We start from the raw sequence: 13,703 nt of genomic DNA, 5'->3' as shown, positions 1-13,703 counted from the left end.
TGTTCGTCATCCAACAGCTCGCCCCCGCCTCCCTTTCCCGGCGGATTATAACCAATGGCTGAGCTTCAGTACAGTTGTGGGAGGAGTTTTTACTTCGTGTGTCTTCGGATTCACGGAAAGACCCGAGGGCTTCAAACTGTCAGATACCGACTATTTACTTTACTTACACTCTGTAGGCTTACTGTAGTTAACCGTCGACTTTGACTCGCCTATCTTCGGTTGGAAAGCAGATTTAAAAGGGACAAGCTAGTATCTAGACTCTATATTTTGTATCCAGGAGAACGGGTTTTCTCCTTCATTTAGACGGGAAATATGTTTTAAAACATCTACGAAAGCTACTTTGGTTTAACCATAATTAGTAGCTTAGCTGTAACGTAATTATCTAGGCTGAATACGTGAGCTAAACTAAATTGTTGGGTGTTTATCACGCATTACCAATTGAAAATTAACAAGTGGTGAACAGTAACTTCGTAAATTAACTGAAGTACATTAACTACAGTTTTGAGGGAATTGTACTTAACTGGAGTATTCAATGTGTTGCTACTTTGTACTTTACTCCACTACTATTCAGGGCTATATCGTGTACTTTTACTCCACTACAATAGCCTACCTTTAGTTAGTTCGCAGATTTTGATTAATAATGTAATAATTATCCCATAAATAAGATGTAAGATTATTCTGGAGTAGCAATCACAAGCTACCGTGCACTATACAAAGTAATTAAACATGCTCCACTTTTACCAGCTTTGATAACACTTTAATGCATCAATAATTTTAATCAAAACATATGATATAGTATGGCCAATATCCGCAATGAGTACTTTTACTTTTGGTACTTTAAATAAATGTTATTGCTAATACTTATATATGACTGGTATAGTCCAGCTATAAGGTGGCAAACAACAAGCTCAAAAATATTAGTTAGCTTCATTCACTCAAGTATAATATAGTATTTTAATGGTACTTGAGTATTTCCATGTTATGCTACTTTAGTGGAGGAAGTAGCCAATTCAGATATTTTACCAAAAGTAAAAGTAGCAACATAAAAATACTATTAAGTAAAAGTAATCTATCTATGCAGAACAGGGTCAGAAGATATTCTGCTCGAGTAACAGTTCATTAAAAGTACTGTAACCTTTCATTACTGTCATCTTCTTACCCGAGTAAAACATTTGAATACTTCAACAGTTTTGATACTTAAGTCCTAATATGGTGTTGATAGCCTATGTTTTTTTCTAAACATGTAGGTCAACCGTACAGCTTCCAACAAAAGATGTTCTTCTCCCTGCAGATTCAGGGAGAGAGAGAGAGACTCCCCATGCAGAGATAATTAAAGTGAAGGGATTTCACACTCGAACAGAGTTTTCAAGTGAGTGAGCAACAAAAATACCAGCTTAAGCTAAGAGTGCTTTATAACATTCTTTCAAATGTCAACTGTGTGCATGCGATATTCAGGTTAAAATAGGTTTAACCTTATTGATCTTGTATGACATACTTTCTGTTTGTTTTCCTCCTGTTACAAAACAAATATTTAAGCCAGCCATTTACAAATAAAATAAACTCAAAATATGCCAGAAAAATCTCAGAAATGTGCCAAATGTTTTATTCATGTATTTGTGGATAGCAAATTGGCCTACCAGTATTTGCCACTAAGTGGAGCTATAACTCTGCATATGGCTTCGGGTTGAAACATCCAACATTTGACATTCAGTAGAGTTGTTTCGTTGTTTTTTTCGTCTATTAATCTTTAAGAAAATAATATTGTTGGTTCCAAAACATAATATTTTTAACAAATGGATTTTCCTCCTTCCTTTTTGCATTTCTTTTTTTTTCTCTTGATTTTTCTATTGAATTTTCCAGTACAGGATCTAATAAAAAATACACATGACAGCAAGAATAGGATGAACAGATCACAGATACTAATGGGCGTAGTAAAAAAAAACAGCATGGCATGTAGACATACCCATTACAAGGCTGGACATTTCAAAGATCTATAACAGACCATGGATTTATTACATGGATCAAAAAGCAAACAACCGATGCAGAACAGTAATACCCAGGAGAGAGCATTAGGCATTTACTGGGGTATTAAAAGAACTCCAGGCCACAGGGCAGAAGCCCATGCCATTAGACATGCCACAGTAGAAAAAACACAGTGGTAACCTAAGCGTCTTTGGGTTCAAGAAAAGCGCTATAGAAATAAAATATATTATTAACCTTGAGAAAAAATGAATGATGGTTTGATCCATTTGGCTGCTTCAGCATCAGGGTCTTCACTTGATTCTGGAACCACAGGTTGCAGGAAGTCTCCTAAATTACACTACTCTTCTCAGAGAACATTTTAAACCGATTCAATCTATTTCTCATGAACAGGTAGATGTGTGTGTTAGACCACCATACATGCTGTAGTAATTACTGTGCTAAATATTTATTCTAATTTCACTTTTTCGATATCTACATTCAGCAGGAAATATTGTGCTTTTACACCACTACATTTATCTGCCCAAATGTACTGATAATCTGTATAATTATGTTTACAAATCCTTACAAATCAAAAGTCTTGCATGCAAAAACATATAAAAAAATGTTTAAACAACAAAACCTTTTAGTTATATTTTATTAAAAACAAAACATTTAATTGAGCCGATTTTTTTAAATGTAATTCATATTTGTATTAATAATATTGTGACCGTTTTTTAGAAGTCAATCCCTCAATTCATTCCGAAATAATATTCATAAATTATAAATAAATTATTAAAAAAGTAATTGGTTTATAGTTTAAAATTAGCCCCATCATAACCAACTTCTATAATAAAATTCTGCTTTAATGCATGAATAAAACCAATGTGATAATATAATAGTATGACTGTTACAATGGACATGATCTGCATTTAGTACTTCAACCTTCATTTTCCTAAGACTTTATTCAAGTAACATTTTTAATGCAAGATTTTTGCTTGTCATGGGGTATTTCTTAAAATGCGATATTAGTATTTTTGTATAGGATCCAAATAATTACTGTACTACCAAAGTAAGGTATGGCTAACATGTCAACACTTTCCATTCATGCGTTGTGTATTTGATTTAGTGTGTAATCTATCTGAGGCGTGTGATTAGAAAACACCTGAGATATATCAACATGTGATGTTGCCATAGCATCACCACTCCATTCAATACAAGTTTATTTTGCCTGAATTGTCTTGTATGACATCAATAAGATACATAAATGGGCATTTAGCAGTTTTGACTCCCATCACAGTAATAATAAGGGTCATATCTGTCAACATCCATGGAGATGTACTCAAGATGAGTGGATTTAGCTTAACCCCGCCTGCTACAGGAGGGTTTCTAAGATTAACAACCCACTCTATTAATCCTACATACTTTACAATTACTCAAACATGCAGTGGCGCCGCAGCAGGAATGTGGGACCTCGTCATCCGACGAAGCTGCTTCATCATCACATGTCTGCTTCCAATTAGCCCACTGGATCAGTAAGAGTGCATATGGAACAAATCCGGCTCCACAGTGTTTTTCATAGCTAAATATAGCAGTTCACACAACCTCACTGAGTCTGGTAACAAGACTACCCCAGGATTCCTTTTGAATCAAGTGGAGGTCAAAGGTGATGGGGACATAGCCAATACTTCCTGTTTAAATTGGAATACTTCAACTCCTTAGAGAGGTGTGGGTAGGGAGGGATCGAACATCTGTGGGAGGCCCACACATTTCTGCGTTTTAAAGTCAGACTGAGGGATGAAGGCGGACTGAGTGATTTAATGTTTTTCTTTTAACTTACTAAACAGACAGAGGGGAATTCCTGCCTTAAATGACTCAAGAAATACCAATATTTATTTTTCTACGGTGGTAAGGTCTGATGAAATCATGGCGCTATCTACAATCACATGATAGTGGTGGTGGGATATTTCATGACACATGTCCATCAGCATGCTGAAACATGTTGTGGGGGTGGGAGAGAGAATATGCGATGGCGGGATAGTATTTATCTCGAGCAGCATGACTCACTCTCAATAGCTTCCTCTATTCCTCAGGGGCCTTTGAGCCTCAGCGTGAACAAAACTCCAACATGGCGGCCTGTCAGTTCAGTTTAAAACATGCTTTATATTAGCATGAGTGTACAGTAACAAAGACAATAATGCCATAGTATGAATTAATACTTAGATATATCGGAAAAAGGTCCAATTTATTCAATCATGAAAAATAGCGGAACTTGTCGACAGTGTGTGTGAAATGTGAACACTGGGATGACTTTTCTCGTCACCAACAGTGACAAATCAGTGATTTAATCTTGGCGCTGTTGTGTCTGCCGTCTGCTATGCTGTGCTTGGTTTCACCTGTAAGATAAGTCGAGACATTCATCAGGGATGACCAACCTGCTCGTCATGAGTTTTAGTGAACAGTCATTTAGTTTTTCTCTCTAAGTGATAATATAGTAAGGGGAAAAGTAGGAGAGACAAAAAGTGGATTGGAAAAACACTGACAGTTGGTGGTCCATGTAAACAAGCCACGTGTTTGTTTTTGTTCTCCATGTTACTTGTCCTCTTCCCTTATTTGAACAAGAGAGGAGCATTTTTTTTCTGACGTCAGAATCTGACTAATAAATGAGCTTTTAGTGTCATTAGTTTATACAAATACAATTCTGCCAAAAGGGGAAAAATGCAAAAACATCTCATATAGTACCTTATCTGTTATCCTTAGTACCACTGTGCACCTTTGTTGATTTGTTATTTTTGTCTGTTATTGTAACCAAATGCTGTATTTTGGCTCCTACTAAAATTGATTTCATTTCCTTGAATTCCTTCTCATTACTTGCCTCCAGGTATCTTCCTTAATATACAAGGTCAATAGATAAGAATATGTATTTCCTCTCTGTGACTGCATGGATAAACATACTGTTAACAGTGCTGGTGATGTATTTAGATGTATTTTCTCATATATATTTGCAATGACTAATATTTTTGAATTAATTATTATCTTTTGTCACTTCTTTCCACAGAGATGATGTCACTGTGCAGAAATCTGGCCGTGCTTCTCCTTTTTCTGATTGCCTCGCCTCTCCCTCACTCCCACCTCTTCACTCATGCTACCTCTACTACCGCCTCAAATAATATTCCTGACTGGAATCGGCTCAGAAGGTGACGATGACGATTATGAAAAACCCACAGTCCCTACTCAAGTGGTGAAATCTGTGCAAAACCCCCTGGTCCATCAGGCACTGAAGCTCTGCCATTACGACTTCTGCTTGTGACCAGATTTGTGACCAGATTTGTGACCAGATTTCAGCAAAGACTGGGTGCCTCTGTCCAGGGGTCAGTGGGGGGGGATCAGCCTCATTTGCCACGCATCCAAGAGCTGGTGACAGACACAAGACAAGACAGAGGGAAAATAGAGATCAGGTGGTGTGCTCCGTCTTCTGTGGTGACTGGGTACAAAGTGGTGATAGAGGGAGGTGAAGTCCTTGAGTTTAAGGATGTTTCCAGACGAGGTTTGGTCAGATCTATGGAAGTCGGGACCCAATGTGTGTGTAGAGGCGGTGAACGGTGCAGGACATAGCATCCCCTCAGACTTCTCCTGTATGCGGTATGAGCACCCTGAATCTGTCAAGTATGAGCTCACAACTACAAATAGCATATGAGCCTATCAAAATGTTTATGATAACTACTACTCCATTAGTTACATCATACAATATTAATATCTGTATCAATCACAGACTATTTCCTATTGATCTCCCATTCTTCCACAGAAACAGTGACACGCTTACATAACCCTAACGACTCATTAGCTCAACCATTATTTAAACCTTGAGGATGTTAAGAGCATAACTAAAACAGAACTATACACACAAAAGATGAAAGACAATATAAACCATCAGACATGAACAAAACAAAGTTAAAAATAAGTACAAAAAAGGGCCCAAACTGTTTAATTCAAGTATATAGTGTGATTTTTGAGCACTCAAGCATTAGATTATGAGTCTAACAATGTTGTACACTCATAACAATGAAAAGTTAAACTGCTTAACGGAGGGAAATCTCCATATAATGCTGGATGATTAACTACTGTTCTGGAAATGTGAGAAAATAATCAAAGCTCCTGCATGATGGATAATCTCGTCCAGGAATGAATTGAATGAATCATTTCGGATAAGTAATAGCAACCAGTACCATGCAGTTACGGGCAGGTTGATGAAAGTTATCAGCTTCTGACGACTGATGGGGGGTGGAAGAGATGCTTGTCTCACGCAGCCAAAACAACTTGAAGCTGGAAATACTGAAAATATGAAGGTGATCTTGACGGGAAGCCTTCCTCTTTATTCCTGTACATCCTAAGGGGTTTAAGCATTTATGAATGTTCCACTAAATACAGTTTTATTATAACAAAACACATGACAATCATTTTATGCCGTAAATGAAATATAATAGTCTGGAAATTATTTAGACTGTCATGAGATTTTTGTTCCCCTCTAAAAACCATCAATAAAATCAATAGATCAGCAACCAATCGACAACCATCTTCTCTGATTAATCATTCGTAGTGAATAGTTTATTCCACAAAACCTCTTTAATGATGAAATGTTTTGGTGTGAAACATACTTTTTTAGGACTTTGGATTCGTTCACACTTAAACAAACCTGGGATCAAACTATGCACACAATTAGAATACATCGGATGTAACATTCTTCCCCCAAAAAGGACATACAACTTTGCATTAAACCTATAAATCTGTGCTCTATTTCCCACATCATATGGCTGTACATTAAAGTCAGTTTTCAATATGTATTCTTCTAAATTAATTATTGTTGTTGTACACCCAGTCCTTTCCTTGTGTGCATACTATTGAGTTGTTTTGCCTTCATGTGAAAGTTGATTTGTACATGTAAGTGCACACTCTCACAACCTCACATAACTCTGGTTTCTCTCTTGGAAGATCAATATACATGCACATGTGGTTCACAGTAAACAGACTCAACGCAGCTCAAATGTCAAGGATGCCATTTATCCTGAGAAAAATCAGAAGAAATCAGCGTTTGTGATGGGTTAGGTCAAGTAAATCCTTTGAGTTTTGTATTACCAAAGAAGCAGGCTCTGGGTACTTTTCCTCTCATCAGTGCAAATAACTTGCCCTAGATGCTAGCTTTACCCCATAAAAGGAGGACAAGCTTTTATCGTCCTCCTTCAGCTTGTCACAATGGGGGCACAGAAGAGAGGCTGGGGAGGTCTATAATAAATACACATGCATGCATTCTTTACCCCCCGCTCTCAAAGGCACGCATAAACACACTGAAGTGACCCTATGTCTTGTTAGTTTCCACAATAACACCTGCAGGGTAGGCAGGAAGTTGAGCTCTTAAAAGAAGTAATCAAAAACAGGCCGCTGCACCTACAGATTACACAAACACATACTGCAACAAGCACAAGCCTGCCTCCTGCTGCTGCTACCCAGAAAATTAATATGCTGAGCAGCACACCGGCACATGGTGGCTCGACACCCCCTCCTCCTTCCCGCATTCACACAAAAATTCCAAACAAAGAAATATAAAAAAAGTGCAACAACAGTCGGTGACGGTTGGACGTTGAGAAAGAGAACGAGGCAAGATGTGAGAAAAGCCAGAGAAGAGAGAGGCAGATGGGAGAGTGGATTGGGAGGCACCGAGGGGAGAAAAAGAGGGGGTGTTGAGGAGGAGGGGAGAGTCAACTTCAGACAGTGAGAGCAGAATACTAGTGAGCACACGGTGCGAGCAGACAGGGAACAAGAGAGGACCAACACTTGGTATACCCACCAACATCAAGCAGGTACAGTAAACCCTTTTTAAAACCCTTTTCTTTACTTTTCAGTCACTTTTAATCCTGTGCTGATGTGTGTGTCGACCACATGCACAACACTGGAGTGATTTAATGTTTATTCTGAGAGTGTTAGTCATCAGTTGCGCTAAATTGCATGAGAAAATATATCCAAAAAGTACTGGAGTTTAAAGTGAAAATCCATCTGTTCTTCAGTTCTGGGTTCCCACAGAACTCATCTGGCTTTCTGCCAGGAGACAATGGACGTGCTGATGGGGTCACCTCAATATCGTGTTTCTTTCTTCAGGCACTCAGTATTTATTTATATAAAGCTGTTTACAGAATGGAAACTAGAACACCGCAAATGTTTGATTCAATACAGAGCCATTTCCGCGACATAAACTTTGGTAACATACTCTTCGTCAACAAGCCTAATAAATGAGCTATTAGTGTCATTAGTTTATACAAATACAATTCTGCCAAAAGGGGAAAAATGCAAAAACATCTCATATAGTACCTTATCTGTTATCCTTAGTACCACTGTGGATCTTTGTTGATTTGTTATTTTTGTCTGTTATTGTAACCAAATGCTGTATTTTGGCTCCTACTAAAAATCTAAATATGCCCTTTTTCTCAGAATTTGACTCTTTTTTTAAATGTTTCTTCTTTTTTTTGATTTTGACTTTTTTTCCAGAATTTGGCTTTTCTTTTTAAATCATTTTGTGACATTCGCACTGAAGAGACTTGCAATTATTTGGCCCAAACTTCTGCTTTCAGACGTAGTTAATTATGAAGTGATTACCCTATCTGATAATAATCCAATGCAGAGGCAATAATGTAATATAATACATTATTTTACATTTATATTTATATATGTATTTTGATATAGTCTTAAAGTTACAACCGGCCCTTTGAGTGCAGCCATAATGCTGATGTGGCCCGTGATTACATTTGGTTTGACACCCCTGCTTGAATTCCTTCTCATTACTTGCCTCCAGGTATCTTCCTTAATATACAAGGTCAATAGATAAGAATATGTATTTCCTCTCTGTGACTGCATGGATAAACATACTGTTAACAGTGCTGGTGATGTATTTAGATGTATTTTCTCATATATTTTTGCAATGACTAATATTTTTTTGAATTAATTATTATCTTTTGTCGCTTCTTTCCACAGAGATGATGTCACTGTGCAGAAATCTGGCCGTGCTTCTCCTTTTTCTGATTGCCTCGCCTCTCCCTCACTCCAACCTCTTCACTCATGCTACCTCTACTACCGCTCCCGCCACTCGACCTCGGATAATATTCCTGACTGGAATCGGCTCAGAAGGTGACGATGACGATGATGATTACGATTATGAAAAACCCACAGTCCCTACTCAAGTGGTGAAATCTGTGCAAAACCCCCTGGTCCATCAGGCACCGAAGCTCTGCCATTACGACTTCTGCTTGGAGAATCAAGAGCCCTGTGACCAGATTTCAGCAAAGACTGGGTGCCTCTGTCCAGGGGTCAGTGGGGGGGATCAGCCTCCTCATTCGCCACGCATCCAAGAGCTGGTGCCAATCACTCGAGGGGGGGACAGAGGGAAAATAGAGATCAGGTGGTGTGCTCCGTCTTCTGTGGTGACTGGGTACAAAGTGGTGATAGAGGGAGGTGAAGTCCTTGAGTTTGAGGATGTTTCCAGACGAGGTTTGGTCAGATCTATGGAAGTCGGGACCAATGTGTGTGTAGAGGCGGTGAACGGTGCAGGACATAGCATCCCCTCAGACTTCTCCTGTATGCGGTATGAGTACCCTGAATCTTCTGACCATAAACTGTTAGCTGGGATTATTGGAGGGGGAGTCGCCCTCCTACTTGTTCTCATCATAGCAGCTGTGATCCTCTGGAAGCATCAAATGCGTAAAAAGTCAAAGAGAGACTCTGCTAATGGACTGGGAAATCCTTCTTACAGCACAGAGGGGACTCTGTGATCCACAGACAATTCACCCCCCGCCCACTGAACAGTCCCCTTGAGACAGGGAAAACTACAACAACAACAACAATGTAATCATGAATAACACAAACAGTTCTGGGGTGGTAATATGATTGATTGTAGAATTAAGAAATTGTTTACACTCCTGTTTCAAGGAAAATCTTAAGATATGTGGGGAAAGAGTAGTGGTGTTCGTGGAATAACATTATCAAATGGGCCATTTTGTTATTTTGTGGTTTGAACTACAGGTTTATTTGCTGGCGAATAAGCCTTTGTGGTTTATTGTAGAGTTGTCACCTCTTATCATGGCTTAAATGTGTTTGTAAATATATTTTGTGTAGAATATAGATTCTGACTCTTGTAATTAACTAAAACTTATTTGAATAAAAACTTAGTAAAAGCTCTTTGCTGATTATTTTTTTTTTCCTCTGAGCGTTTTTTGAATAGGCCTACAGGTTAAAGTGTGACATTTTTTATGAAAAAGAACATTCATCTTAATCTTAAATTTACCTTGGAATCAGTTTTATGAAACTTTACCTTGGGGTCTGAACAAAAGTTGGTCCAAAATGTTGATTTGGGTTGAGATGTTGACTGGCAATAGAACATGCTTTTCATTATTCATTGAACCCTTGTATAATGTATGAAACCATACATTGTCATTGTTCTCCTCTCATTTATTAATTGTTTAACACTGTGTCATCCATTTGTGTGCAGTGGTGAAATAGTTTAAGCACAGTGGCTTTGCTTTGCTTGAGTAATTTCCTTTTATGTAACAGTATAATTCTCCACTATATTTCAGATGGAATCTACATCCTTTTCACTCCCCTATATGTAATGAGTGGTTTAGTTTATTTTCCCTTTGCAGATTTAAAATGTAAATTGATAAAACTATTTATAGAATATGGTGCTTTTTTATAGAATAAACTATTCAGCAGGAGAAAACCTCTACTTTGACTAGCTACAACATACAAGTTAATGCATTAATAATATGTTAATAATATGATACATCAAGAATTAGACTCTGAAAAGGGCAATAACATTGATATGGATATTGTAATACATTTTGACGATATTTAACTTAGTTATATTTTCAATACAGGATTATTTACTATAATAAATTATGATTAACATTGTGCTATCTGTTCCTTCTTTCAACTGGATTCTCCTGTCTGTTTTCTTTTGTTTGTTAGCCAACTTCAACTTCCACTTTTACTTTGAAAGTCCTGTAAAATCACCTCAAGTGGGAAGAAGATATAATTGGTCAACGGCTGCAGATTTTCAAGCTAAGTCCCGCCTCTTTAGGTGTCTAAGCCAATGAAATGTCAGTAGACACATAACAAGGAAGAACTATGGTTATTTTTAACGTATTGAAATTACTTTCACAATTCACATTGACAAGACATTTATAAAAGCAGGATGGCGAGCTCAGGTGAGTACATTTTTACTTCTCTTACGGATGCAGTTATAAAGAGATGTACATTTAACTAACAGCAGTGTGTTTGAACTTTATGAACGTCTTTAAACATCCCAAATGTTGTCTGAGAACTTTTAGTTTAAATAGTAGCTTATTTAAAGTTTTAATGTCGTATTAGGATTTCCCGTAGTTGTAAAATGCACCTAAAAATAAATCAATAACATTAAATTAAAGTGAAAATAAATAAATATTAACCGAAACGGTCTTAGTCGAAGCTTAAACGCGTTATACCAAACGCTGCCCTTTTTACATATCATTATCTGATAGGCAACCCTTTCACTTCCAGGTAAGGAAGTACAAAAACAAAGTCCTATATGCTTGATAAACAATTAACATCATACCTCAGTCTTATGTTTTTACCATCAATTGTTTTTTAATTTCACACCTACACATAATAAATTACTTGTTTCAACCAAATGCATTCCTAACTATTTGTTTCTTTCTTTTATTAAACAAACCCAAAATTATATTCGGGCACTTTTTTATTTCAAACAACCTCTGAATACAGTTAAGAAGCAACAATAATGTTGTGCTTTGTATTATCATCTGTGTAGTTTTAAGATTATTTAGATCACAATATTAATCAGTATTAATGCAAGTAAAATTGACTCGTGGACAGACTTGTCTAACTAATAAATATTAAATGAAGACAAATCTCCTGTATAGTAGTTATACAATTCAATGATTCAGAATGACTCAGCAGAAATGAAACAATTATCCTGATGAGGTGTAGGGTGTAATCTACCTGTACCTTCTGGGAATGCCAGAGCTGTTACTCAGGCAACAGCCAACAAACTAGTTTCATAATTTCACTCTCCAATGAAGTAAAACATGCTTGCATAGCCTGCCTCCCTGCCGCATTAAAGGCGTTGTGCCTGTACTTCTATTACAAGCGCTCACCACTACCACACTAAACACTAAGAAAAAGTGCAAGCATGAGGGAGCAATCATCTGGAGAGGAATGTCCCCTTAATATTGAAAATAGACATCTAAATCATCACCGAGTCTTTTTTCCCCCAAGCAATTTAAAACCAAATTGAAATGTAACCTGATTTCCTCCACTTATGCTTATATTTATACTCAACTCAGGATTTCTTCCACTGATATCAGTGCTTTCTTTCTCCACACATTTTAAATCAGCAGAATACTTTATTTATCTTAGGGTACCATTAGATGGTTAAATATGTACACCTCCCTGTTGCTGTGGCATAATCTACTGTATTTTGTGACCGTTTGTGAATATAATGATAATCAGGTTGTTTGTAGAGTAGTGAATAATAGGGCCTGATAAATAAAAAAGAAAAGACAATGTTGTTTTTATATTTATTTATGTCCTGTGATGGACATGATGATCTATGATGCAATGATCTAATACAGACAACTAAGGTGAAGTGATTCTAGCATGTTTTAGCAGTCTCTTTTACAACTTAAAGCCTTTGTTTGAACAAGTCAAAGGTGCAGTTTTATAGGAGTATATAATAAAATCCTTATCAGACGATAATGTTGTTGATGTGTTTCCTGTTGCATTGCCAGTAACTAAGGATATTTCCTATGAGGATCTGAAAGCCCTTCTGGGAAAGAGTCAGAATCTGCTTGTGGTGGATGTTCGCACTAAAGAGGAAGTGGATAAAGGACAAATTCAAGGATCTGTTCACATTCCAGGTAAGCTTCCTTTGTACTTATTTGCATGCAGGGTTAAAATAAAATCAAGGTAAAATATATAATATGTTTGCCTAATACTGAACACTGAACTCTTATTGTGCATACTGGATACCCAAGTTTGTCATCATCCATTTAATCCTAAAACATTTTCTGCCTCTCTCCCCTCCTCCCTTTCTTCTTTCAGTTGATACAGTAGAGGCTGCTTTTGTGATGGCGCCAGAGGAATTCAAGGCCAAGTTCGGAGTAACAAAGCCACCGCAAGATGCGCCAGAGCTGGTGTTTCACTGCCAGATGGGCAGGCGAGGGTTAAATGCCACAAACAAGGCCCAACAACTGGGATACGTGAAGTAAATAAATTATTGGTTGCTAAACATTTTAAGTAGAAACACAAACTAACACACACACCGCCCATCTGGCTTCTAAGACTCCAATATACTCTTGAACTATTTTCTTTCCTCACAGTAATATCGCCTGACTTTGCTGGCCGTGTGTTATGTAATTATGTGTGCTTATTGGTCTAAAAGTGTGCCCCTGTCTTCTGTTTCAGTGCACGTAATTATGCCGGAGGATACAAGGAGTGGTCTGAGAAAGAGGGGAAATGATTTATGTTGAAGGAACTCTTCATATATATGTATTTATACAAATAGCAATTGTGAAATCAAACTAAATGTTTGTTGTACTGTTTTGTTGTCATAGTCTACATCATTGTATTAAAAATGTATGAATATATATATATATATATATATATACAAATAAAATAATGTATGTTATCTACTGTTCAGATTTCCATTT

At 37.2% G+C, this 13,703-nt stretch overlaps 2 protein-coding genes across 2 annotated transcripts; both read left to right on the top strand.

The window, feature by feature from the left end:
* The first annotated feature begins 7,669 nt into the window (after positions 1-7,669).
* LOC117543509 (LRRN4 C-terminal-like protein) lies at positions 7,670-10,179 on the top strand. Its single transcript, XM_034211855.1, has 2 exons — positions 7,670-7,814; positions 8,980-10,179. Exon 2 carries the CDS (start codon positions 8,982-8,984, stop codon positions 9,771-9,773), a length of 792 nt encoding a protein of 263 aa, XP_034067746.1. The 5' UTR covers positions 7,670-7,814; positions 8,980-8,981; the 3' UTR covers positions 9,774-10,179.
* Positions 10,180-11,088: 909 nt separating this feature from the next.
* si:dkey-34l15.1 (thiosulfate:glutathione sulfurtransferase) lies at positions 11,089-13,656 on the top strand. The gene is made up of 4 exons (XM_034211854.1): positions 11,089-11,204; positions 12,783-12,911; positions 13,096-13,258; positions 13,459-13,656. The coding sequence occupies exons 1-4, from the start codon at positions 11,192-11,194 to the stop codon at positions 13,511-13,513; spliced, it is 360 nt and encodes a 119-aa protein (XP_034067745.1). The 5' UTR covers positions 11,089-11,191; the 3' UTR covers positions 13,514-13,656.
* Positions 13,657-13,703: the final 47 nt, after the last annotated feature.

This window comes from Gymnodraco acuticeps, unplaced genomic scaffold (assembly GCF_902827175.1).
Source record: "Gymnodraco acuticeps unplaced genomic scaffold, fGymAcu1.1, whole genome shotgun sequence".
Lineage (NCBI taxonomy): Eukaryota > Metazoa > Chordata > Actinopteri > Perciformes > Bathydraconidae > Gymnodraco > Gymnodraco acuticeps.
Note: the sequence above shows the minus strand (reverse complement) of the source record. Positions and strands in the feature narration are given on the sequence as shown.